The 24174-nt window shown below is 56.0% G+C and overlaps 13 protein-coding genes across 13 annotated transcripts; 4 read left to right on the top strand and 9 right to left on the bottom strand.

Moving 5' to 3' along the window:
* Positions 1 to 43: 43 nt before the first annotated feature.
* Positions 44 to 1019, bottom strand: PG985_009760 (uncharacterized protein; the record flags this gene model as incomplete). Its single annotated transcript, XM_066829528.1, has 2 exons — positions 44 to 340; positions 405 to 1019. The coding sequence occupies 2 exons, from the start codon at positions 1017 to 1019 to the stop codon at positions 44 to 46; spliced, it is 912 nt and encodes a 303-aa protein (XP_066684440.1).
* Positions 1020 to 3194: 2175 nt separating this feature from the next.
* On the bottom strand, positions 3195 to 4280 carry PG985_009759 (uncharacterized protein; the record flags this gene model as incomplete). Its single annotated transcript, XM_066829527.1, has 1 exon — positions 3195 to 4280. The coding sequence occupies one exon, from the start codon at positions 4278 to 4280 to the stop codon at positions 3195 to 3197; it is 1086 nt and encodes a 361-aa protein (XP_066684439.1).
* A 749-nt stretch (positions 4281 to 5029) lies between these two features.
* PG985_009758 (uncharacterized protein) lies at positions 5030 to 5440 on the bottom strand (the record flags this gene model as incomplete). The annotated part of the gene is made up of 1 exon (XM_066829526.1): positions 5030 to 5440. One exon carries the CDS (start codon positions 5438 to 5440, stop codon positions 5030 to 5032), a length of 411 nt encoding a protein of 136 aa, XP_066684438.1.
* Positions 5441 to 6629: 1189 nt separating this feature from the next.
* PG985_009757 (uncharacterized protein) lies at positions 6630 to 7229 on the top strand (the record flags this gene model as incomplete). The annotated part of the gene is made up of 1 exon (XM_066829525.1): positions 6630 to 7229. The coding sequence occupies one exon, from the start codon at positions 6630 to 6632 to the stop codon at positions 7227 to 7229; it is 600 nt and encodes a 199-aa protein (XP_066684437.1).
* A 175-nt stretch (positions 7230 to 7404) lies between these two features.
* Positions 7405 to 8397, bottom strand: PG985_009756 (uncharacterized protein; the record flags this gene model as incomplete). Its single annotated transcript, XM_066829524.1, has 1 exon — positions 7405 to 8397. The coding sequence occupies one exon, from the start codon at positions 8395 to 8397 to the stop codon at positions 7405 to 7407; it is 993 nt and encodes a 330-aa protein (XP_066684436.1).
* Positions 8398 to 9153: 756 nt separating this feature from the next.
* PG985_009755 (uncharacterized protein) lies at positions 9154 to 10359 on the bottom strand (the record flags this gene model as incomplete). Its single annotated transcript, XM_066829523.1, has 1 exon — positions 9154 to 10359. The coding sequence occupies one exon, from the start codon at positions 10357 to 10359 to the stop codon at positions 9154 to 9156; it is 1206 nt and encodes a 401-aa protein (XP_066684435.1).
* Positions 10360 to 11073: 714 nt separating this feature from the next.
* PG985_009754 (uncharacterized protein) lies at positions 11074 to 11613 on the top strand (the record flags this gene model as incomplete). Its single annotated transcript, XM_066829522.1, has 1 exon — positions 11074 to 11613. The coding sequence occupies one exon, from the start codon at positions 11074 to 11076 to the stop codon at positions 11611 to 11613; it is 540 nt and encodes a 179-aa protein (XP_066684434.1).
* A 271-nt stretch (positions 11614 to 11884) lies between these two features.
* On the bottom strand, positions 11885 to 12421 carry PG985_009753 (uncharacterized protein; the record flags this gene model as incomplete). Its single annotated transcript, XM_066829521.1, has 1 exon — positions 11885 to 12421. One exon carries the CDS (start codon positions 12419 to 12421, stop codon positions 11885 to 11887), a length of 537 nt encoding a protein of 178 aa, XP_066684433.1.
* A 513-nt stretch (positions 12422 to 12934) lies between these two features.
* On the top strand, positions 12935 to 13795 carry PG985_009752 (uncharacterized protein; the record flags this gene model as incomplete). The annotated part of the gene is made up of 1 exon (XM_066829520.1): positions 12935 to 13795. The coding sequence occupies one exon, from the start codon at positions 12935 to 12937 to the stop codon at positions 13793 to 13795; it is 861 nt and encodes a 286-aa protein (XP_066684432.1).
* A 600-nt stretch (positions 13796 to 14395) lies between these two features.
* Positions 14396 to 15556, bottom strand: PG985_009751 (uncharacterized protein; the record flags this gene model as incomplete). Its single annotated transcript, XM_066829519.1, has 3 exons — positions 14396 to 14695; positions 14930 to 15129; positions 15481 to 15556. The coding sequence occupies 3 exons, from the start codon at positions 15554 to 15556 to the stop codon at positions 14396 to 14398; spliced, it is 576 nt and encodes a 191-aa protein (XP_066684431.1).
* A 451-nt stretch (positions 15557 to 16007) lies between these two features.
* Positions 16008 to 17540, bottom strand: PG985_009750 (uncharacterized protein; the record flags this gene model as incomplete). The annotated part of the gene is made up of 1 exon (XM_066829518.1): positions 16008 to 17540. The coding sequence occupies one exon, from the start codon at positions 17538 to 17540 to the stop codon at positions 16008 to 16010; it is 1533 nt and encodes a 510-aa protein (XP_066684430.1).
* Positions 17541 to 20764: 3224 nt separating this feature from the next.
* Positions 20765 to 21751, top strand: PG985_009749 (uncharacterized protein; the record flags this gene model as incomplete). The annotated part of the gene is made up of 1 exon (XM_066829517.1): positions 20765 to 21751. The coding sequence occupies one exon, from the start codon at positions 20765 to 20767 to the stop codon at positions 21749 to 21751; it is 987 nt and encodes a 328-aa protein (XP_066684429.1).
* Positions 21752 to 22617: 866 nt separating this feature from the next.
* Positions 22618 to 24174, bottom strand: PG985_009748 (glycosyltransferase family 31 protein; the record flags this gene model as incomplete). Its single annotated transcript, XM_066829516.1, has 2 exons — positions 22618 to 23205; positions 23281 to 24174. The coding sequence occupies 2 exons, from the start codon at positions 24172 to 24174 to the stop codon at positions 22618 to 22620; spliced, it is 1482 nt and encodes a 493-aa protein (XP_066684428.1).

The raw sequence follows: 24174 nt of genomic DNA, 5'->3' as shown, positions 1-24174 counted from the left end.
TCGACGATGTGAGCTCGTCCCTTTGGCGAATCTCCCTCGTGTGTCACCATCCATCCAGGTCTTTGGTGGTGGTCGAGGGGGTGTCACGGCCGGTGAGGATCTGTTGCATCATGACATTTCGTTTCTCTTGCAGTGTCAGCCTCTGGCCGCCGTTGGTCTTCTCCACCTTCTCGACTTCCTTTCGGAGGCGTTTGTGCGTCTTGGCAAGCTCGAATTTGGTTAACAGGCGTCGATTGCATCCTCGTATCAGCGCGAGGAGCCGCAAGTATTTCTCGAACGCGATCTCGTTGAATTCTGGGTAGTGCACCAGTTCGGGGCGGGTCTCCTCGTTCCAGGGAATCTGCCACGAGACGGAAAGGTTAGTAACGTATTTGCCTGAACGCACCAATTCGACAGGAACATACCAGTGGCAGGACCCCCTCTTTGTCCTCACCGATCATGGTGGGTATCAATCTCTCGTAGCTTTCAGGATATGCTTCCTCCTCCCCTTTGGCAGTTGTCCAGACGGGATCGTGGGTTCCGGCAGCTGCCGAGAGAAACTCCAAGCCCCAGACGAAAGCCTCACACCGGGCTCGGATTGAATCAGCGTTCTTGGGACCAGTGGGGACGTTGAGTTTTCCTGTCTTCCCGTAGTCGCGAATTTTGGATTCATCCACGCGGTACTCCTCGCGAAACGTCTCGTCATCTTTGTGACGACGCCACTCCTGGAACACATGATTCATGTGTTTCTCGCTGAATACTTTTTCTAAGAATGGCTTCAGCAGTCGCGTCGCGTGGAGTACTCGAGGACTGTACATGGCACGCTTTAGGTGCCAAGTGCTGGTATAGCCCAGATAGTACGCGAGCCGATGATCACTTTGGTGGATTACTGTATGGGCCACCAGTGTATCATCGCCGGGGCCTGTGACGCGCTCGCTCTGGTTACCGGATTCGCAAATCGCGGCTTCGGGCTCGGCTTCGGGCGCTTGGCTCTGCTCGGCAGTGCCGTTCTTCGGTAAAGCCTTCTTGTTTCTCGGCATGATGACGGATCTTTGCCAGTGGGTGCGGCTCAGTTGCTTTATATTCGTTAGCTGGAATACGCCAGATTACATAGGCAAAGAGACTTTGTGAACTTGATGAGAAATAAGAAATGGCGAGAAGTAAAGCTGGAGCGCCACGGCAGGGTGAAGGGATGGTGCTGGAACAAGAGGAAATTGTGAAGTGGGAAACGGAATCATGACATCGTTCTTGACCCAGGACAGAGAATCAAGCTCAGATTATCGAAGCCGCTGCAAGTGAGCAGATACCATGTCCGGAGCGGGAAGGATGGTTGTACAAAATGAAGATTACGGAAAGACGGGCAAGATTGAGCAGACGCTGCTCACGGCCACCTTGCGCAATGGCATGGATGGGGAAAGTGTCAATCAATCATGTCGCAGACTGGACTTACCGTGGATGGTGTTGCAGTCGTTGCGATGCTGGGGATTTGGGTTAGTTGGCAGAAAGCGGTGTCCCTAGGGAAAGTTGAGGCGTAGAATGAGAAGGTGCGGGAGAGGAGCGATTGTGCAAGGAAGAGAATGAAATGAGAGAAAGAAGAGGCTTGAGAAACACAGTCTCTTAAATATGTTGCACAACCTAGGAATTCAGAGTGAATGCAAGGTTTGACTGTGGGTTGTGAATGGAAGCCCGCAGTTGAATACAGCTGGGGAAGACCAACTTGAGAGATATCGAACGACGATCAAGTCGCACGATGTTCGAACTGCAATGAGGCGGCCTCTTGAGACAATCCCATGAAGTGCGAGCCTTTGATCACCCCAATGACGATCATGGTCGTTGGAGAATCGAATACCCGAGGTTCCCACAGATTACAGGAAGAGATAGGTATGGGGTGTGCTTGTTTGACCGACCTGACCAGCTGGAGAAGGCACTTGGGAAGGGACTTGGGAAGAAGAAGGGGTAGGTCGCAACATGATGGGAAGCTGCGGCAGATGCCAGACATGGACCGTACATATCAAAGAAGGGAGTCTAAATTCGCCATGCTTTTGGAGGTTTCTTGAGGGGGGAAGGTGCTTCATCCTAAGACGCGAATGCATGTGTTCATTTTACCAGTCCAACCTAGCCACGCTCCCAAGCGCGAGCGAGGCTGGGGTGTTATATAAGCTTACTGGAACAAATCTCAGTTCCTACTAGCACTGCAAGACAGTCAACTACAATCGATGGGATGTGTCGAGGAGGTGTTAAGTAGTAGTTGGTTGAGACATTGTTCTTTCTTTTTTTACGGAGTCGCGAGATACCTGCTTGGCTTTGTCATTGTCAGAGGAAGACGACAAGTACTGAGGATGTGAACTTACCGTAGGATATTGGATTTGATCCGATTTACAAAGCAGCGTTGGGCTCTTAGGACTTGAATTCAGGTTGTGTGATGGATGGCAACCACGATAGCCAATCAACACTAACTGGCGGCCTAGAATAATCGCAAAGTCAAAGCGGCAGAGCGGAAGACCGTGGGGGGAGGATTCCCGAAAGGTGAATGGGGTCCAGTGATACTCCCATTTTCACATGAAGGGGGGATTTCGTGCAGGCAGGGGGATTTCGTGCAGGCAGGGGGATTTCGTGCAGGCAGGGGAGGGGGATCTCATAGAGAGAATTCCATCAGAAGGCGGCGACAGGCCGGGCAAACTTACCTCGGTTCTAAACTGCAGCTGGCGTAGGGGAACGGTATATGGCTAGAGGTGTTTACGTGTATCATTCTGCCTTAGTGCAAATCTATGGAGAAGAAGAGGAAATCAATATGCGGTATGACTATGACGAAAGCATGAGCCCAGAGACGCACACCGGCTGAGTCAAGTGCTACTCTACGAAGGCAATGGTCTGCAGCTGAGACATCCCTATCCAGGGTCCCTGCGTCTGCAGAGTGGAAGAAACCAAGCTGTGAGAAGAGAGAAAGAAGAACGCCCGTACTCCAAACTTCCATTACGTAGGGTGGAGGGGGATGGATGGTGGGGAGCAAGAAGGAAAGGTTCTTTGGCCTGATAGCTGGTAGGTGTGGGTGAAATTGAATATCATAGGTGATCAATGGACAACATTGAATTGAGGGAGCTTTGCTTTCAAACTGTTTCAGTGTTCTACCTCTTAAAAGAAGACATCGCAAGTACTTAATGCATTTCAACCCCGATGCATGGAACGGAGATGTTTTCATAGAAGTGAAATTTTAATTACGAGCTGTATCGGTCAACCTCCTTTTTAACGTGATACCATGACATTCTGGTAATGGATGGGCCGAATCTCTGCCACAGCCACTCCAAGTCTTCCTCATCATTGCGTTCCGGTGGGACCGAGACTTGGGGGCCGTCTGGGTTTGCCGCTGACGAGGAGATCGAGGCAATGGCTGAATCAAGAAGATGAGCGCCCTGAAGATCATTGATGGGTGAAGAACCACCATTAAGGCGTGGAGTATCCGGCAGATGAGCAACGGGACGCGTTACAGCATCTGATGGCTGGGGACTTGATTCCTGTGGACTCGATGCACCTAGAATCGACGCCTCTGGTTCTGGCGACTGCGCACCAGAAGGGCCTGGTTGTAGTGCCTGGGGTGATGACGGGTGTGGCTCTGACAGGTGTGGGTCTTGCAGCTCTGCCTCTGGGAGCTCTGTATTTGACACTTCTGGCTCTCCCATTGGTAGTCCTGCCGTGCCAGAGTCAGACTGTCGAGCGTCTTCACCAGCAACCGGAGAGGCGTTTGCGAGTGGAAGAACCGTTTCACCACGACGGGGTTTGCTTCTCTCTATCTGATTCCGCGAATGCGACTGTCGCTTCTTTCGATCAGGTTTGTACTTTCCCTTATGAGTTGGTTCCTGCGGGAAGCGAATTCGAAGCACCCGAGCCATCATCTGGGCTTGAATCGTTTTCTTGAAGTCTGATCTATCCTTGGCCGTAGGAAGAGCATGAAGCGTCTTTTGTTGTTCGGGTTCATACTTCTTCCAATATCGGATAACTGCATCCTGAAATGGTTTAATATACCAGAGTTCAACCGCAGCTGTGAACTCGAAGGCGTTTTCCCAAGGCTGCCGAGGATCCCACATAACCTCTTTGCTCACACCTGGCACATCTCTTCCAGGAAGAACCTGGATCGTGGTGGGACGGCATTCCCCATGCCCCAACCTCCCATGCTGGTGCAGGCACCCCAGCTGCGCTACATGGTCATTGGGACGAGCTGCCCAATCGACTACATGTGCCTGCCCTCGCTTCTCAAGAACGTCCATGATGAACTTCGACATCTGCCGATCGGCGGTAGTAGCCATGATGGCTGCTAATGCACCAATCTCTGCCTCTTTCTTGTAGACCCACACGGTCACGGGTTGGGGTTTCCCAAGTTGAAGGCAATTCTCTATGACGTAGACGGTTTAGCGGTTCCCTTGGGCCGCTTCTCTTCGCTCGCGAGGTAGGGCGAAGTCTTTACCGGGCCCTCCGTGAAGAGTCGATCGCTCCGATATATGATCTGCACTCTAAGAACCGGTTTTGCCTGCTGTATAGCAAGATCTGAGAAGCTAACACGTCGCAAGTCATCGATGGCCTGACTAGCTATTCGCGCATGCTCCGTCTTCTTGGCAGCAACGAGCCCTCATATCTTGGAACGGATATCGGCCGCGGTTGGTGGGGCGTGCTGAATCTGTTAACTGGCTCGGTCTTCATGTCATCTTCGGACCCGAGGTGGGATTCTGCGCCGGCGTTGGTATCTATAAAATGCATCTCAGCTTCGAGGTTTGCTAGTAACCTGGCCCACACTGATACTCACCAATATTGCCCACTGGGATCTTGTAACGACCGGATTGCCCATGCCCAGAACTTGCACAAGCTTGCAGCCGAGAGCCCGTCACTCTAGGGGCCAATTGATAACGCCATCGGCCCACTCCTCATCTAGGCCATCCTCATCGGTATCCAAGGGTAGACACATGTCAGGTAAAGACATGTTATCCCGTATCTGTTTGTACGCTGAATCGAGTCCCATCTTCAGTTCTAGCGTTCGCAAGTATGACGGATTGGAACAACCCTATTTGTTTCCATCCTGTCGGGTGCCCTTTGCCTGCACGTCATGCGAAGGAGCCTGGGTGACATCAGGCTCAGCTGTGCTGGTGGTGGATGGAGATTCATGCAAGAAGCGTGTGACATTGGGTTTTCTCAAAACCTGGTTGTCGACACTGAACTTTGCGGCGGTTTTCTCAAACAATTCTAGTGTACAGGTTGACCTTGGGGCCAGTGGCCGAGGCGGGGCCGGATCCCGTACCTGCTCAGGTGTAGGAGTAGATGGTCTGGGCGAGGACGGAGATTGCGTCTGCGGGGAGATGAGAGTGGAAGGCGAAGGTTCGGTTCGGTCTCGGGCTGTTGCTTGAGGCATCGTGACTACCGGTGATGCTCGATCGTATCCATGCCCGGCATCGTCCTTGGTGTCGGTAGGGCCCATATCGGCGCCAATGTCGTCTAACTCATCGCGTGGGTTAGCACACTAGAATGAAGTCGCACTGAGGAAGAGGTACAATAATCCAAGGGGCGAAGAGGTGAGGTTGAGACTTGTGGGCTACATACCTTTTGAACCTCTATCTTTATGCAAACTCGAGTCTGTGGCTTGGTGGAGAGCGTGAGGAGAGGTTGTTGATGGAAGGGGAATGAGTGGAGTGGAGGGGTGGGGGAGAGAAAAAAGGTAGGTAAGTGTTTGTCGAGAAAATCCCCCAGTGGGGCAAGATTGAATACTTACAGGTAGTAAACAATTGAATGGATCTTTATGTTGGCTTTTTGCAGTGTACCTGCTAAAATGCAAAATGTGCTGATGTGCTGGTCGAATGATGAATTCTGAGCACGGTTGGGCGACGTGGGTTAGGTTTGTGTTAAGAATCGGTCCAAGAGATTACCGAGAGACAGTACGCCAGAAGGGGAGATTGAGAAGGATGGCAACTGGTTGAATTGCTTGTTGCCCTCTCACCTTGTGTTATGCGATGAAGCCGATGTGCCGCTGCTATCAGTGAGGGACTTCAGGTTTGGTTTGGGTGACTGCAGCGATCGGTACTGGTGAGTATGTGAAATGATGGCGGTTGGTTGAATTGGTTTCTTCAATTGTAGTCCAGAAAAGAAAGCATTTGTGTGCGGTGAATATTCAATGTGAAATGCTGCTTGGAACAATTCAACGAATAGTATCGAATCAGACATTTATTCCCTGGCAAGACCGCGGCCAAGTAAGGCTCGTTGGGCAGACTCTAGACTGACTCCGTGTTTGATAATTGTTTATTATATAATGGCACAAGAATTGGCTTGACTCACTCGGAGATAGAGAATTAGTCAGTTCCCATGAAGCTCGTAGGCATTGATTGCTGACCTGTCCAGTTCGGTCGCTTGCATGACATATGACTGGCGCTGAGTTGATGCGAATCTCGCATCTTCTCGGCATTGACGGATGGGAGTACTTATACCACATGAATCTCCTATTCTCGTGTCTTGGGCCCAAGGCTCATCTGACCAAGACGAGATCCATTGACAGCCGTCCCCGAGTTGGCTACATATATCCAGCGAAGCATATCGAAAGTGGTGGATCCTGCACGATCTCATATAACAGTAGAATTTGCTGACTATATCCACCAATCTCAGCGCCTTCATCCGCCATGGCCGCATTTGTGCCTAGGTTGGAGAACATAGAGATCCTGGCCATGGCGCTAAGAGAACACTACGACGCCTCGACCGCCAATCCATCCCCTGCCTTCTCGGCCGAAGTACGCGGTCCGATCTACGGCCTCGACTTGGACGAACAGCTGGGACCTCACCCCGCCTGCTTCAGCCCACACGAGTTCTTTGTCTTTGTGCGCACCATCGGCACCGAGTTCGGCCGCGCCAACATGCCGCCCACGCAAATCTGCCAGGGCGTTCTCCGCTCCGAGCTCCGTGTAGTCCCCAACAGCAATGCCGACGGAGGGGCCAGGCTCAATAACGCGGCGGGCCCGCAGCTGCAACTGCAGGGCATCCCCGTTCTGTTCGCCATGGTGGCCTTCGAGCGCGGCGACGCCGCCGAGTACGCCGAGTTCGACCGGATCGTCGGCGTGGTGCACGAGCGCTGTTGTGCCTCGGCCCGGGACGCTTTGGGGGACGTCACGCGGCGTGGCGTAGGGTGGGCGCTCTGCGTCATGGGGATTGGGCGGGACTCGACGACCCGCTCCCTGCCCCAGGTGGTGGCCTTTGCCGCCGTTCGTCGGCAGCGTCCCCGGTGATGCGGACGATGGACGATGGACGATCCGGGGAACAAGCTCCGAGGTAGACACCGGATCCCGTAGATGAATTGAAGTAACGAAATGTGTACCTGTTGGAACAAGATACTGTTATGTTGCAATCAAGTTCGAATGACATTTACTTATTTTGATTGGCTTCTAAAAGGACTGCAGCTTGCTACAATTCTTGGACGAACTTGGCCTCGTCGTCCCAAATGCCGTGACCAATCGTGCTGGAGGGTTCTATATCAATCCCATGGGGCATGCCCTGCACCACAAATGCATGCGCCCGGACGCCCTGCGCCTTTAACCTCTCCGCAAAGGCGACGGCATCATCGCAAAAGAGGTCCATGCTGCCGACGCCGATCTGCGTGGGCGGGAGGCCTCGCACGTCCTGCGCCCGGCCCGGGGCGGCGGTGTCGGGCACGGCCGCCGGGCGTCCGTCCGCGGTCCAAGGCAGGTTCTTCAGGTACGCCCCCCACGCGACTTGGTTGGCGCTGGGGGTCCACGTCAAGTACGGCAGCTTGTACTCTTGGGCGTCGGCCAGCCGGGCCCGGTCGTCGAGCATGGGGTAGCGCAGCACCTGGCCGGCGATGGGCGGCGCCAGCTTCTCGTCCCGGGCCCGCAGCGCCACGGCCACCATGAGGTTGGCGCCGGCGCTGGCCCCGATCGTGACGATGCGCGCCGGGTCCAGGCGGAACTCGGCGGCGCGCCCCCGGACCCAGAGCAGGCTCGCGTACATGTCCTCCAAGGCGGCCGGGTAGGGGTGCTCGGGGGCCAGGCGGTAGTCGGTGGCGAAGACCTGGGTCGCCGCCCGCTCGGCGAAGATGGCGATCAGGGGGCGCCACCCGGCCACGGTGCCCGTCACCATGCCGCCCCCAAAGGCGAAGACGACGGACCGCTGCGCCATGTCGGGGCTCTCCTCTTGCTGCTGCTGCACGCTGCGGGGCACGAAGCGGGTCATGTTGATCTCGGTGCCGTCGGCCGAGGTGAGGGTGTGGTCCGTCATGACCATGCCGGCGGGGATGGGAGTCCTGTCAGCAGCCGACTTGGCTCCGGCGTTGATGGACGCGCGGAGGGCAAACACGTCCGGGAACGGCGGCGCCGGGGCCGGGGTTTGGCCTCCCAGCAGCCGCCAGTATTCCGGGTGGATAAAGGTTGGGCATTCCATGGCGGGCGGCGATGATGACAAGGACAAGCAGTTGATGTTGCTCACGAACAGTTCCTACGGATGGCTTGCCCTATTTATCCTACTCCCTGCCCGTCTCGCCCCGGCTTACGTCTACTTTGGGCAGACCTGGAAGTCATGTTTCATGGAGGCGCAGCAGCGAGGGGCAGTGGGTTCTCTGCACATGGTGAGTGAGATAAGGGCAAGGTTCAGGAAGAATAGGAGATCGCCTCGGCAGACGTGGGCTACCAAGATGGGCCGTACCGGCACTAGCAGGAATACCCCCTGTAAAGTACGTCAAGTAGCCAAGTTTAGCCTCTCCACCCACTATACGAACCCACTTGGCAGGGATCGTCACATCACCCGTATTATAGGCTGGCCGGGTATAATACACGAGCGGCATAAAGATATTCAGGTGATGCCAAGTAATTGCCCCTTAGTGTTGTACCCACGTAGTACCTAAGCGCAACTAGAAACACTGCCACATCCTGCCCACTGAACCCTGTTTCAACTTCACATCTCGGCACCGAGGAACATGTCATTAATTGTCTGCTACCTGCTCGCCCTTTCATGCTGTCGGATGTGTTCATGTCGGATCTCGGCGGTGCTGCCAACTGATCAATCAGCCAATATTTATTTGTCTACCAAACCAAGCAGCCTCCACACACCAGGGTGCCAGTGACCGCGGTGAAGACGGTACTGGATTGTCTTTATAGCATCCGGGTTGTCGGCCTCTCATGCCACTATGGTCAGCCATCCTTACTTGTATTCCCCCTCGACCAAAGCCTCGTGGTCGTATATGAGGCCATGTGCTGATAAGTAGTGCGTACGGAGGTGTTGCAAGTACTGCCCATCGATGTCCTGTGCAACCTTGACACGGAATCGCTCAGCCTTCTCGTCGTAGAACTTTGGATCGTCCACTTGGACCCCATCGCCGCCGGGAGGTCCGCCCATGGGTTGATGCGGCGCATTGTTCAATCGGAAACAGTATTCGCATTGGGCCTGGTTTAGACGGGTGGGATAGCCTTGTGTCTGGGCGCGGTACTTGGCGCGTTGAGCCTCATCGCCGTCGATGAGGCTGTGGATGCGGTCGCAGAGTTCAATGCGTCGCGCAGGATCCAAGACCACATCCGTGCACATGTCTCCGAGATCAGAATGCTCCCAGATCAAGCTAGGTCGCCACTCTCTGATATCCAGCCTTTCCACGCCGCCATGTTGGCCCAGGTCCCTGAGCAAACCGACAAACGGCCAGATCCATTCCGGAACGACACCGAAGCCTACTCGTTCTCCCATATCGGGGACCCAGCAATGAAGCCAGCGGTTGGCGTTGGGGAACTCACTCCGCCGCCAATATCGGTCGGCTACAAAGCGGCTGCGGGAAGTCCGCTCGTTCCAAAAGGGGTGGTCTCCTAGTCCGTCGGGTCTCATGTTGTCACGAATGCTGACTTCGGCTACCACCAGGTTTCTGACAGCAGCCAGTTCGCTAGTAGCAAGTCGCGCACTGATGAAGCGTGCAAAAGGCCCCTCGTAGCCCTCCGTTTCCCATTCATGAAGTCGTAGAAACGATGGCGCAAATCCATCGTGGCCATTGCCAATCTTCACAAGAAAGTCGGTTTCCGGACGGAGGTAGACGGTTCCAGCCTCTGCTTCTGGTGTCGTCTCGGCGTACCAGACTTCTCGATTCAGCTTCCTTCTGGTGGAACCATCAAGAAACTTGGGACCGGAAAAGGAGAGCTTGTCGACAGGGCGCATTCTATAGACCTTGAGCTGGACAGAGTAGAACTCTTGGGCAAAACGTCGCGTCTCCCGGCAGATTCCCGCCATGGTGCTGACCAGCTGCTTCCGAGGTATGATGCGTGGGCCATGGTTGCCGAACGTGTGGTCGTAGAAGACGACGCGGCCTTCGGCTTCATGCTTAAGCGCTTCTATCCAGATCTTTTCCCGCAGCTCGGGTGCTAGACCCATGAGTGAAGGCATCTCGCCTAGAGGGTTCGACCTCAACGGGAACTGATCGAGTTTACTGTGGCTCAGATCTGACTTGTCAGTGGATTGCAGATGATTGCCGGGGGATGCGAACAGAGCAAATGTTTGTACTTTGGCATGCGCAGCGCAATGACTGGGGGCGATTTGGTCCGTTGCGAACTATTGACGGATGGGGAGCGTAGACAAACGTACGAGATGTGTGAGACTTGTTTCTAAACTAGGCAATTAGTGTGATTGGTAAAGGCGGATGTGATGTTGCACGCAGAACCTGATTGCAGTAGCTGTTGTCGACTGGCAGTTGGTGCGATCGATGTGGTGAAACAAGTGAGGAGGGAAAGTTAGAAATCAGAAGTGAGAAGTCAGAGGTGATTGTATTTATAGCATTTTGGCAAGCGCCTCCATCAAACTTACATTCAATGGATGCTCTTGTGTGTATTCACTACAGACGAAAAGCTGTAGCTTGACCCAGGGAAACCACTACCTTTCCTACCTATAAAGCCTCTACAGCTGCTGCTGTTGTTCACCCACTACAACTCAGCAGTCGCATCACTAGCACATGGAAATTTTGCTACCCACACCTCTTGCCCACGATCATAGCTCACATAATTCAAATCATCATCACCCGAGGCAAGTGCTTACCCATTCCCCACCATCACCCTCTTGAATTCAAGCCTTGTAACCCACCACATCGTCACCATGCCCAGCCCGTACCAGCTCATGGGAGTCCACACCAAGGGACCCAACAAGACGACAATGGATACGTTCGTCCTCCACCGCCAGCTTGGCGGCCAGATGCTGGTCCCCGGAGACGCCGACGCCAGCCTAAACAACCACTGGGACGACGCCAAGTTTGCCGACGTCCAGAAGGCCATCACGGATGATTGGAAGACCATCAAGGATGGAGGCGATCAGCAGCGGCGTCCGCACTTTTTCAAGTCCACCTTCCACCGCAACCAGGTCCAGCACGGCAACGCCACCCTCGTTCTCGAACACGGCCGCGACGTCACCACCGAGCTCGTGGCCCTGCACCCGATCCCCGCCACCGTCATCGTGGTCCCCCACATCGAGAAGCTCCCCCGGGAGAAGCTGTTCATGCTGGCCCATAACACGGTCGAGGTGATGAGGAAAGGTACCGACCTGGACCAGTGGTGGGCGGCGGTCATCTACATGCTGCCCAAGAACCAGTCGGTTGACTGCTTCCCGTTCGCCGGCGTCCAGGCTGCCAACACGGCATAGACTCGCCATCGAGGGGAAAGGTGGCTCATGATGGGGAGCTGTGGTTTCAGTGTTGGCATCACCGTATTGAAGGGCATCACTTCATCAATCATTGCATTAGGGTAGAACTAGATATTCGGAATGAGAGGCGAAGTGTTCAGACCCGTGAATTTATTTTAGGGTTGCTAGACAACCTTGCCTATGACGTGATGTTTATTGAGCTGTCGCCATCCGCAATGTGTCGTCCCCCTGAGGTATCCTATTCAGTCTCCTCCTCCGTGCTGCTATGCCCTTATGCACTTCCACCTGGGAACAGCTGACTCCACTGCGCGTCACTGAGTTGTTTCCCTGTCAGGCCTTGAAACACACGATCCCACTGTCCCTTGGTCGCTCTTTGGCATGCCATTATGACAGCCAGTTGTCGGTACGGATCTGCCTGCCGGTCTTTTGCCATGGCTGCCAGCTCTGCTTCGATCCTTGTCTGGCGCGACTCGTTTTCGGCTGCCGTGGCCCGGAATGCTGCGATGTCGTTCTGTGCGTCCTCGAGTGCACGTTGGTTTCGGGCCCTCTCGGCATCCCACTCGGCTTTTAGATTCTCAAAGCCGAGATCGAGCTCGGCGTTGGAGTGGCGCTCGGCTTGGACCATCTCATGAAGCTTCGCGATGCAGTCATGTCCTTTATCAACATTGGCAATGGTGCTCTGCTGTGACCTTTCCAAGCCACTCATCCGGCCTTTGAGGTCTTTCACATCTTGGCCGATCGGGACGAGAAGGCGTTCCATGTCGCCCACGACGGGGTTGCTGCTGGGTGGGGTGGGTTTCTTCGGCATGTTGGCGAGAACTGAAGAGGGCTGGCTTGGAGGGAATGGGGGTCGGGCTTTCAGTTGGGGTTCGGACGTTTGCTCCGGCTTATGTAGATGCTGATGAGCGGAGAAGGAAAGGTGTAGAATGGAGGAAGGGCAGAGTGATAGTGGGAGGGAGACTGGTGGTTTTATAACATGGAAACCTCCAAGTGCTTTTGTGTGCACAACAAGGGTGCATTGAATGCAGCCGGCCACTGGGGAGCGTGTGGGGGCCTGTGGCTTGCAAAAATTGAATTGTCTGCGTTGCGCCGCTGTATTCAATGTCGTTGTCAAGATAATGACTCCTCAAGCACCTAAGTGGCTGCTGGTTGATTCCTGACAGCTTCACTTTGGATCGACAGCCACAAGTTCATCATCTTGGTTTCGCTCCTCCCCAACTGCCTCACGATCGACTAGTAAGTAGGTACCCATCCCATACACTATCAAGTCGCATTCTGACAAATGCAAGCCTCTCGACGCAAGTCCCAGCACCCATCCGAAATGGCATCATCCGTGATCCGGCTGAATCCCGAACTTTCTCGACTTCTCCGAGAATGCCGAGACGAATCAGACTTTGGCACTCTTCAGCATCTATTGAGGCACGCCAATGAAGACATGTCCATCAAGAACCTGCCGCTCGCAGGCGAGGATGGATTCTACAACCATTTCGACTTCACATTCCTCTTCGATGGCAAGCCCTACAGCTTCAACCTCACCTACATGATTAAGAATGTGACGAGACACGCCGACGAGATTGCGCGCTATGGAGTCGACATCGACAACGCCGGCAGTCTGCACCGGTTTCGAGTCGTTGCCGAAAAGGCTGATTTGTGCTTTCGCCACGCAAACGCATGGATGGCCGGAGCGAAAAGCCTGGAAATCGCTTTCCACGTGGCTACGCGGAACTTCGCGCGCCCTCTCACCGCCGCTGAGCGCCGAGGTCTCGTTGGCCTTCCTTTGCCGCCTGACCTCGACCTCAGCAGGCTGGAACCCTGGTTCGGACGAGATCGCCCTTTTCTCCAAGCCCAATGCAATGGCGCGCCGAGTGCCGCTGGTGTTGCCTCGGACTATGTACGGGGCCGACCCTCCTCGTCGTCGCAGCAAGTTACTGATCCTCGCCCATCGGCGGCGCCAGAGTACGCTGAGGGTCGGGTTTCAGTAGAGGGCGAAAATAGAGTGAGGGCTATTACGGGGGTTCTCAAGTCGCTTCTCACTCCCGAGGATGTAGGCAAAGTCCTCGCCGACGGTTTGGTGGACTATGTTCGTCCGATGGGCTCGGACGCCAAGACCTCTGATGAGATAGCAGTGCCCGGGGCCTCGTCGAAAGGTACGATTGCTTCATATTTGACAGGCACTCTTTAAGTCTGCTAACTCCCAAGAACCGACAGGTGACCTATGAACGGCATAGAAACCGCCAGCAAACCCGGACGATAATAGAATGGTTTCGATGTCAGTTTCCCAACTGTGACCCAACCAAGGATTCTTTGCCTGCGCGGTCGAAACTTCGTGTCGGCTACAAAGACACCTGGGTAGTCAAGGCACAGATCCGTTTAGGTATCAAAGTTACTGCGTCGGGGATGAGACATTGCATTGGGAGAAGAGCGTAGGCATGTCTGTTTCTAAGACAGATTTAGGTACCTAGAGGCCATCAACGAATGAGAAGAAGCTGATAGCACTGTATTATGAACTACAGAGCTATGGTCATCGACAGCTGCCTACCCCACACTGCTGCTCCTCAAGTACAGCAAACAGCTTCAAGTCTTCTAATTGGTGCTTCAGCATCGCGTCCTGTAACAAAGAACCGGGCTCGGATATAAACATGACCGCAGCTACGTCCATTCCCAGCCTGTACCATTCCCAGATTATTGCCCGTTTCCAGGTGTCATCAGAATGTCACAACCACCCGAGCAAGGAGCCCATCAGAGGGTGGCGCAAGAGCAGCCCGAAGTTGCTGATGGAAACTCATCGGGTCCGCAAAACGTCGACATTTCCCTCGAAAAGTTCAGTGTCGACATGGTCAAACTGGTCGACAACCAGGAAAAGACGACAAAGTTCATCGAGACCATCACGGAAGGGCTTAGCCAACTCAAAGCAAACACCGATGCCAAGATCAGCGCCGTGAAGTCGGAGCTGGAGAAAGAGCTGGTCGACCAGAAAGCCGCCATGGAATCCGACATCATAACAGCCAACCACACCTTGGTTGTCGTCTTTGACAAACGCATCGAGGCCCTCGACGCCAAACTGGACGGTATCAAGGCTGGACTGGAGGCGGAGCTAGCCCAGCAGAATGCCATCCTCAACCAAGCGATCGGGCAGATCCGGTATTCTCAGGACTTCGCCGCCAGCATCAACGGCCGCCTTAACCATCTCCATATGAAGATCGACACGTTCATTTACGGCCAGATGTTGCCCCCTACAGTCACGCCTACGCCCGCTCCTGCAATGCCTTCACCCCCCTGTCTTCGCAGCTCCTGTTGCCGCTTCTATGCCTGCTACTCCGACTGCCCCCTTCGCCAGACGACGAGCCACTGCCGATGCCCCTTTTGCGGCAGCTACGCCCGCTACTGCCAATCCGTCTACTCCAATCATCGCAGCTGGTGCTGTAGCGTCTCCATCCCACGCTCCTGCTCCATCTGGCCCTTTCTCCACACGAAGAGCCTCATCCGATGCCTCTGTTTCCACAGCTGTGCCCACTGCTGCAATGACTTCGACTCAAGTCCATGCTTCTGCTGGTTTCGCTATGCCCGATACGCCAACAGCCTCTTTCACGACACGGGCAGCTACGACTGGTCCCTCGCTTGCCACCCACTCATTCCATCCGCGACAAGGTCCTGCCGCTGGTAGCGTCGCCAGATCCGCACCGGCCATCGACCTCATCGGTGCTCCGGCCTCGCGGAATACCCCGGCATCACGACCTCAACAGAGACCTGTTCCCGGCCAAGGTCCCGTCCGTCACGCCGAGGACTCGACCGCGGCTACCCAGTCGCACTTTAACCGCCTTCTGAAATCCCCACATGGATCTCGTCCGGCAGGTGGGAATGACGCACCGGAGTCATGACTGGGTTTGCTCTGACGTTGGTTACGGATACGCAATCGAGTCGGCTGGAAGAGAACGTCGAACATGGCACTTGCACGCTTGAGATCCTAGCCGCGGTTCAGTTATGCTTATGGCTTCAATTCCTGTCTTCATGTCAAGACTTGTAATACTAGATAGTACCTAATCAGACAAGCTGCCCCAGCAATTGAACTCTGCTGTTTCTATAAAATCACAGGAAGCAAAGGAAGACGAAGGTGTGCTTATAGCTCGCGAGCCGTAGCGCCGCGGTCCTATCATTATGTCGTATCTATATCTATGAGCAACCGAAGCCCGTACATAAAGTATTCTCTCTAAATATGTGGTAGTGTCATTGCGAATAAACCGCCCAGAACTCCGGAACTTTTTCTTTCAAAAATCAAGCAATCTCGCCCATCGTCAAAACGCGCTCATTATATAGGCCAACTGCCTTTGGTATCATCAATCGTTCGTAACAAAGCATCTTTCAGCTCGCGTGTTCCCAGCTCGCATGCTCCCAGCTTACACGTAGTTCTCGAGCGTCTTGCGGGCACCGACGGTGTAGAGGCTCTCCATGGCGTCGGTGAGCTCGCGGACGAAGCGCTCGTCGCCGCGCAGGTCGTCACCAAACAACATCTTGATGCCGAGCAGGCCGTGGGGCCCGTGGCCGCCCTCGAGGGCCTTCTCCTTGAGCTCGGCGGCCATGGGGTCGTCGACCTTGATGGGGTTGCCGGCCTCGTCGACGGCGCTGGAGAAGCGGAACCAGCCGGCGACGGCTAGCGTCAAACGGCGCAGGGGGGCGCCGTCGGCGGGGTTGTCGGGCAGGCGGCGGATCTGCTCGGCGATGGAGGGCATGATGAACTGGGGGAACTTGCCGGAGCCGCCGAGGCAGAGGCGGGTGACCTCGTCCTTGAGGATGGGGTTGCCGAAGCGGGCGAGCAGCGTCTTGCAGTACTGGTTGATGTCGACGCCCTCGATCTCGGGCAGCAGCGGGCGCACCTCCTTCTCCATCATGTTGATGATGTACGAGTTGAAGACGGGGTCGGCGATGACGTCGTGCACGTACTCGAAGTTGGCCAGGTAGGCGAGGTAGGCCAGGGCCGAGTGCGAGGCGTTGAGCAGGCGCAGCTTGTGCATCTCGAACTGCTCGACCTCGTGCAGCGTCTTGACGACCTGGACGCCCACTTGCTCAAAGGGCGGGCGGCCGTCGCTGAACTGGTCCTCGAGCACCCACTGCATGAAGGGCTCCGTCACGACGGGCCAGGCGTCCTGGATGCCGAAGGTGTCGGCCAGGAACGTCTTGTGCTCCTCGACGGTGCGCGGCGTGATGCGGTCGACCATGCTGTTGGGGAAGGCGCCCTCCTTCTCGAGCCAGGCGTTGATGGCCGGGTCCTTGAGCTTGGCAAAGGACAGCAGCATGGCGCGCGTGATGGTGCCGTTGGCCTGCATGTTGTCGCACGACATGACGGTAAAGGGCTTGAGGCCGGCCGCGTGCCGCCGCGCCTGCGCCGCGAAGAGGAAGCCGAAGATGGTGCGCGGGGGCCCGTCGCCCTTGAGGTCGGCGACGATCTCGGGGCGGTGGGCCTCGAGCTGGTGGGTGTTCTCGTTGTAGAAGTAGCCGCTCTCGGTGATGGTCATGGAGACGATGTGGGTTTGGGGGTCGGCCATCTTGGCGACGACGGCCTCGGCGTCGTCCTCGGCCAGCAGGAAGTCGGTCAGGGGCCCGTTGACCTTGGGCACGCTGCCCTGCTCGGAGCGCTCAATGATGGTGTAGAGGTAGTCCTGGGGCTTGAGGGCGTCGCGCATGGGGGCGTCCCACTTGGTGATGCCGACGCCGCATATCGCCCAGTCCTTGAGCTTGAACTGCGACAGGAGCCGGTCGACGTAGACGCCCAGGTGCGCCCGGTGGAAGCCGCCGATGCCGACGTGGACGATGCCGTGCTTGAGGTCGTCGCGCGAGTAGCTGCACGCCTCGACGTCCGTGTTGCGCGAGCAGATCTCGGGCAGGTTCTTGTTGCTGAGTCGCAGCGCGGCGGGCGAGAGGCTGTGAGGCATGATGTGTGTGATTGTCCGTGTGTGTGTGATTACGTCCTAGGTGTTCGTGGTAGGTAGAATGGTCGTGGTGAAAGGGTATAAAGATGGTTGGACGTAAGTATGCAATGGGAAGACGAGGACAATAAGACAGAAGAATGAAACAAAGACCGCGGCACCCAGCCCGGAGCTGACGTCCTGCGCCCTCTTCTTATCTAGCAGGGCAGGCAGCTGGGTAGGATTTTCCTGCTGGGAACCGGGGCCAGGGCTTGTGGCAAAGAGCGGTGGATGACGGCGGCTCCACCTTATGCGATACGTGTAGCGCCTGGACGGGGCGTTGGAGACACTTGTCATAAATGTGGATGGCATCTCTCGAGGGTTCTCGGGTGGGTTATCGAGTGACGACAGGCCATATTTTGCTACTGTAACTTGGTAAGGGAGTTTGGTTGCCGTTGATGGCGGGCAGATTCTTTGTTTGTGAAGCAAGAAGAGGATGGTGGGGGTGTCAAAGAGCAGTGTGCAGGGCGGGACAGAATCCGGATGCCGAATGCTACCCCGTCTATCGGTGTACGCGCCCGCCTGCCGTCTTCTCGGGGGCCTAGAATCGACTTCTGGCGCCGGGAATATGAGATTATCTCGTCGACTTCCCAATACTGCAGCTGCATGCATTCGACCATTGGAAAAGTCTGGCGATGGTCAGTCGCTATGGCTGTTTGCAGCGTCGGATTGGACACATAAACTGGAGTGGGCGAGTGCTTGCTGCGTCCGGTTCGCGGAAGGCTCCAGCCCCTTGGACCCCTGACTCGAGCAAACATCTGGGCCAGGATTGCCCAGCCAGTCCAGACCCGCGAGGCCAGTCAGCCTGCACTCAGGCTTCTGCCCAGGCTTCTGCTCAGGGCCTCAGGCTTCTTGGCTGCTTCTCAGGACTCCCAGCACTACCGGCCAGGCTAACCTGGATGCTTCTGCTGGATCTACTGCTGGATGCACTGAGCCCCCACAGCACCATCAACCGCCCTGTCCGGTCCGCCCGGATCACATTTTTGCTAGTGTGACTGATTTTGGAGGCTTGCGTCATTTAGCACCGTCACCTTGACCCTGCCTTGCCATTTATCTAACCTCAACCTTTGTCGCAAAGGTTCAATAAAAAGGCAGCGAGGGCCGAATTCTCTTGGATTACACTGGGGTCTCCATCCACCCTTGGGAATGGAGGGCAGAAGTACACCTGTCGGTTGAGAGAGGCAAGAGGCGTCTCGCACAATAAGGTTCTCCCCGGTCGCAGCTCCCTCACCTCTTTCGTCGGTCGGGCTTGCTGGTAGTTCAGCCCTGCTCGCCGCAAATTACGTCAGATTGGCGCCCGCGTTTCCACTGTATCGACCCTGAGTAGAGGGCGATCGCCTTCGAATGCTTTCGCTTCCACGACCCGACGATGCGATTCCACGATGAGCGAGAACTGGGTCAAGAATGGGGTCGAGCATTTGCTCATGGCGACGTCAAGGTGCGGCTCAAGCTCAATTGACCAACCCCGCAGCGACCGATAAGCAAGGGACCATGCGTTCATCCCACTCTTATCTCCGACGGCCAGTCGCCGGTCGCAGGTTTCAGATGCCAACAAGCCAATTGAGCTCCTCAGAGCTTCTGCTTGGAGGGGCAGAATGACCAGCAGAATGACGGCCAAGCCTCAAGCCTACTTCGCCCTGTGACAATCTTGGGCTGCGGCTCGGGGGATTCTGCGACATTGGAACGGTCGTCAACAGACCTCGATCAGAAGCATAATCAAGTAAAAGGGTGGCATGGCATAGGTTAGGATCTGACTTTTGCTGCAACAATTTCGCGTATCTGCATGTAGACAGGCAGGCAGACCTCTTGGCAAAGCTACTATCTGGTTGTTGCTTGACTTTGCTGGAGCTTTTCTCCTCTATCTCGATATATTTACATCATGTCGCATCCACCAGAATGCGGAATAAACAGGCAGAAAGAGCATGTCTCTGACGTATTGAGAGATCGCCCATTGATGGATTCCATCCAACGTTTGTGAAGAACACGCATAGCCGCGGACGTACTGTAAGCTCTCAGGAGTGACCCCTGGTTCAAATTCAGAATACCCCCCACGCTTGCGCTGCATTTTGAAAACCCAATTGCATACCACAACCTGTCCGCTGCGGCCCGAACTCCCACACTCCGGATATTTCCAAAACTCCGGTCGATGCAGACGGCAGTCTTGAATTGTAAACTACAATTCGCAATCCAGGGGTGAAGCTTCTCTGCCGCTATTTGAGAACCGTGGGGGTAGCGTTTGCACATCAACACCAGCACGACGAAGCTGAAGACCAACAAGTCTCACAGCCGGCAGTTTCGTCCTCGCCAAAAACGCAATCTTCAATGTAGTTCAAAGTAAGTCAATTGACCACAGGCAATCACACTATCAATAAACAACCTCCTTATATCCAACCTTGTGTCATCTTGGCCGAGAGTCTACGGTACCATGTCTGCCAAGTTGCGCGTCGAAGTTTGGATAGCAGGTCCTGCCAGTCGCAAGGCGGGGGGATTGTCCACATGCAACCGTGACTGGATTTCGTTGCAGATGCTGCCAACGGTCTAACGACGGCAGGCAGCTCCAATTGAAACGCTCACAAGTATATTCTTCTATGGAAACAGCAGTGCAATGGCGAGGATTCTGGGCAGTCTACCCGCGTTCTACCAGATGGTTCCGTCGCATCTAAGGTTCGTCGAAAACCTCGTCGTGGCGGGCTTTGCTGATGGCTCCCGCGGCAAAGGCCTTCGTGCCCGTTGGGCCAGGAACTCAGGAGACCCAAGCTACAATACCCCCCTCACCTCTCAGTAACGAGAATTTCACTTACAATGAATGCAATCCGGTTTCCTCTTTGTCAGCTCTCAGGTGGATTCGAATGCAGCTTGCCCGGAGGCACATATATTACGTAATCACGAGTTTTGGGGGAGACTCCCCAAGGCAGCAGCCGGAATGGCATCTCGCTGAAGCCTGAAGCAGCTCTAGCTAGCGCGCCGAGGAGCCAGGCACCCATTGATGCAGAAACTACGAGGAGATGGCTCCGCCGCATCGCAGGTTGAGGATTAGAGAAAGATAAACTGTTCCGACTTTTTGATGTTCTGCTATTACATTTGCGCAAAACCAGAAGACGTGACAAAAAGACAATAGAGACAGAAACGTGAATTCGGGATATCTCTTTCAGAATCTCTTTATACCTACTTACTGACTGATGGACACAAGCATGTTCAAAAAGTACCTGGATAAGATGATGCCGGCCAGCTCCCCGCCCGAGACGGCGAAACTGGAGGACTACATCCGCAAGGCCTGGACCAAAGACCCCTCCGTCAAACCATTCACCACCGCCGAAGCAACGGGATCAGCAGGTGAAGAAGAGGGTACACCGCCGCCGCCGACGCTGCGGCGCGACCGCCCGAACCGCATCATCTACTACATCGGCAGCTTCCACCCGCCGCACCTCGGCCACGCCGCCCTGCTGGACCACGCCTACCGCCACAGCAATGACCCGGATGGTTTCAATGCCGTCGCCGTCTTCGTAATGGCGCACGGCAACAGCTGGGTGCAGCGCAAGGTCCGGAACGACGCGCAACCCTTGCAGCTCACCTTTGACCAGCGCCGACGATTAGTAGAAGACGGGCTGGGCGAAGAGAGGCGACGCTGGCTCTGGGTCCTGCCCCGCGACGTCAACGCGTGGTGGGTGTTCCAGGCCAAGCTCCACGAGGCCTGCGCCCGGGACGGGTTCGCGCTCGAGTTCCACGAGCTGCTGGGGCCCGACTACGTCAAGGCGGACAGGCCGCAGTGTCATGGCTGGCACGGCGTCGTCACCTCCAACATCTGCCGGACGGCCGACTTTGACCGGGGGGCCGGGCACTCGCTCCTTCCCATGGTCGGGTTCCAGCCCTGGGAGCAGGAGCAGAAGAACCAGCAGCAGCAGCAGCAGGGTCCAGACCAGGGGGCAGAAGAGACCAACAACAACAGCGACAGCGACAGCGAAGTCTGGATGTGCCGCAAGCACGTACAGGGCCACGGGGACTACAGCATCCGGTACATCCGGGCGACGCAGCCGGGCCTGGACCCCGACCTGAGCTCCACCCAGCTGCGCAGCATCATCGCGGCGTCGCCCCCGGACGAGCTGGCGGTGAACCTGCGTGGCCTGGCCATGAACCCGGAGCTGCTGATTCAGGTCATGCAGGAGGCCAAAGAGCAGTAGTCTGGGGTCTGGATATTACTCGGAGACCGAAAGCGAAGGCGGTTCGAGCTATCTGTGCCAAGACCACGTCGTTGGCTGACAGACAGGTGATGATCTGGCATGGCTCGTCAAGCCAAGGGCCACCGCCAATCAATAATCCGTCCCCAAGCACATGATAGTTTCGCAATCGTCCGTGCTGGCCTCGATTACCCCACTGACCCTTGATCACCTCCCCCTTCGGGCGGCTGGCCTGGGTTCGAAGAAGCATTCCATACCGCTTCTTCGCATGATGTGGGGGTGTCGCAGTAGGACAGGGGAGAAGCACTGCATGCAGTTTGTGGGGATATCGGCACGCATCATTACTGGTTGCTGCTCTACCCGCGGACGAAGAGCTCGCATCACGAAAAAGGCGGGCGGACGGGAATCGCCAGACGATAGTCCCCCGGATGGAGCGGTTGGCTTCCCCGTACTCCATACATGTCCCGCCTCCGCATAAGCTGGGTTAGAAGGGAACCAGACCCACCAACCCCCTTCACCGACCCCTAAGCAGCTAAGACCGGCGGACAAGCTGGGCGTGGGGTCTTGCATGCAGTCTGTGGTATGACATGAAGCGAGAATGGGATTGCATGGTATTGATTGCGCGTTAGCTGCTTTGGTTCAATAGTTCAATTCTTGTCTATAGCGATGCGTCTTAACACCTGGCAAGATGTGCCCAAGGTTGTAGGTATCCCCAAAAAATCAGATTGCGCCGCCCACGAAAAACCCCTTGCCGCTTTTGCCCGTCCCAGGAATGTCATAGCCCACGGGGTGTACCAAGTCGTCATGTCCCATCATCCCTGAACTTACATAATATACAAAGTAGAGTCCCCGTCCTCCCGCGCCATTCCTTATACCGAAGGCCAGATGGGCTTTTTGCACTCGCCCTGCCGCTCAATCCACTTGTTGATCTTGGGCACGATCCAGCCGCTCTTCCAGCGCTTCGCGGGGCTCTGCTCGCTGCGGTTGGGCTTGCCCAGTTTGAAGGACAGGCTCGAGGCGCAGAGGCCGTCTTGGTAGAGGAACTGGAAGCAGCTCTCGACGGCCTCGCACATGGCGCGGCAGTCCTCGAAGCTCTTGTGCGCCTTGCGCTCGACCTGCGACATGGGGCCCTTCTTGGCCCGCTCCAGCTCGAACGTGTCCCACTTGCGGCCCGAGTCGCGGTCGATGTAGAAGACGTCGTCGCTCAGGTTGTCCCAGTCCTCGCGGCTGGCCTGCATCTTGGGCGCGAAGTAGCGCGTGTAGATGTCCTTGAGCAGCAGCGTGCGCTGCGTCGTCAGCGACCGCGCCTTGTCGCGCGGCTGGAAGAAGTCGCGCTCGTACTCCCAGAAGGACGACACCTCTTCGGCGTTCATGTGGTGCATCGTGACGACGGGGTGGCACCAGTGGAGCGGTCCAAAGGGCAGCGTGTAGGGCTTCTCGCCGTTGATGGTGGGCCACTGGGGATACAAGTCAGTTTAAGGCGTCCTGCATCATGACTTGGGAAAAGAAGGGAAAAAGACAGGACTACTTACCACGTTCTTGACCGAGACGTCGGTGGCCTCCTTCAAGGCCTTGGCGAACATGTAGTCGCCACAGCAGGACTCGTGGATCCTGGTGTCCCACTTGTTGGCGATGCTCTCGTCGCCGGGCCGTCCGGCAAACTCGCGCATGGCGGCCTTGGAGACGACGTAGCCGCTGCCGCCGTGGCCGAAGGGGAACTGGCTGATCATGGTCATGCTGCCAAAGTAGTGCTTGTTGGTGGGGCTGAACTTCTTGAGCCACTGCACCAGGTTGGGCCAGAGCACGTACGTGTCGGCGTCGACGAAGATGTACCAGTCGTAGTTGGGCCGCAGGTTGAACGTCTTCTCCGCCATGTGGATGTTCTTGTACTTGTCCAGGTTCCACCCGGCCTTCGCCGCGTCCCCGCCCTCCTTGTTGCAGTTCTCCAGGTCCACCTCGCAGGCCTTTTGGTAGTTGTAGAGCACAAAGTCCGAATTGTCCTTCTTGGCCTCCTCCAGGACCGTGTCCAGGCTATCGCGGATCTCCACGCCGGCGATGGTCTGCTTCATGTCGGAGAAGATGAGGTAGTCGGGGAGGCAGCGCAACGTCGTCATCAGCTGCGTCGGCACCTTGGAAAAGGCTTCGCTTGCGCCGGTCTTCATGACGACGAGAATGTTGGAGGTTTCGGGCATCCAGGCGCAGGCGGGATCCTTGGGCGGCGGCGGTTGTGTTGCGGCGCCATCTTGAGTTTCGGTGGTGGTGTTAGCGCCGGCGGCGGCGGCAGCGGCATCCCCATGGTAATAAGGGTGTGGTGGTTTTAAGTAGGAGGGGCCCAGAATGCCGATGCGGGCGGCCGTGTAAAAAGTGGCGACCAGGAAGATGGCGAGTAGCAGGGTCGCCGTGCAAGAGCGCCGCGATTGAATCAT

This window comes from Apiospora marii (genome assembly GCF_038362585.1).
Source record: "Apiospora marii strain CBS 49790 chromosome Unknown utg000005l_segment0_segment0, whole genome shotgun sequence".
Classification (NCBI taxonomy): Eukaryota; Fungi; Ascomycota; class Sordariomycetes; order Amphisphaeriales; family Apiosporaceae; genus Apiospora; species Apiospora marii.
The sequence above is the reverse complement of the archived record's forward strand: the minus strand, read 5'-3'. Positions and strand labels throughout refer to the sequence as shown.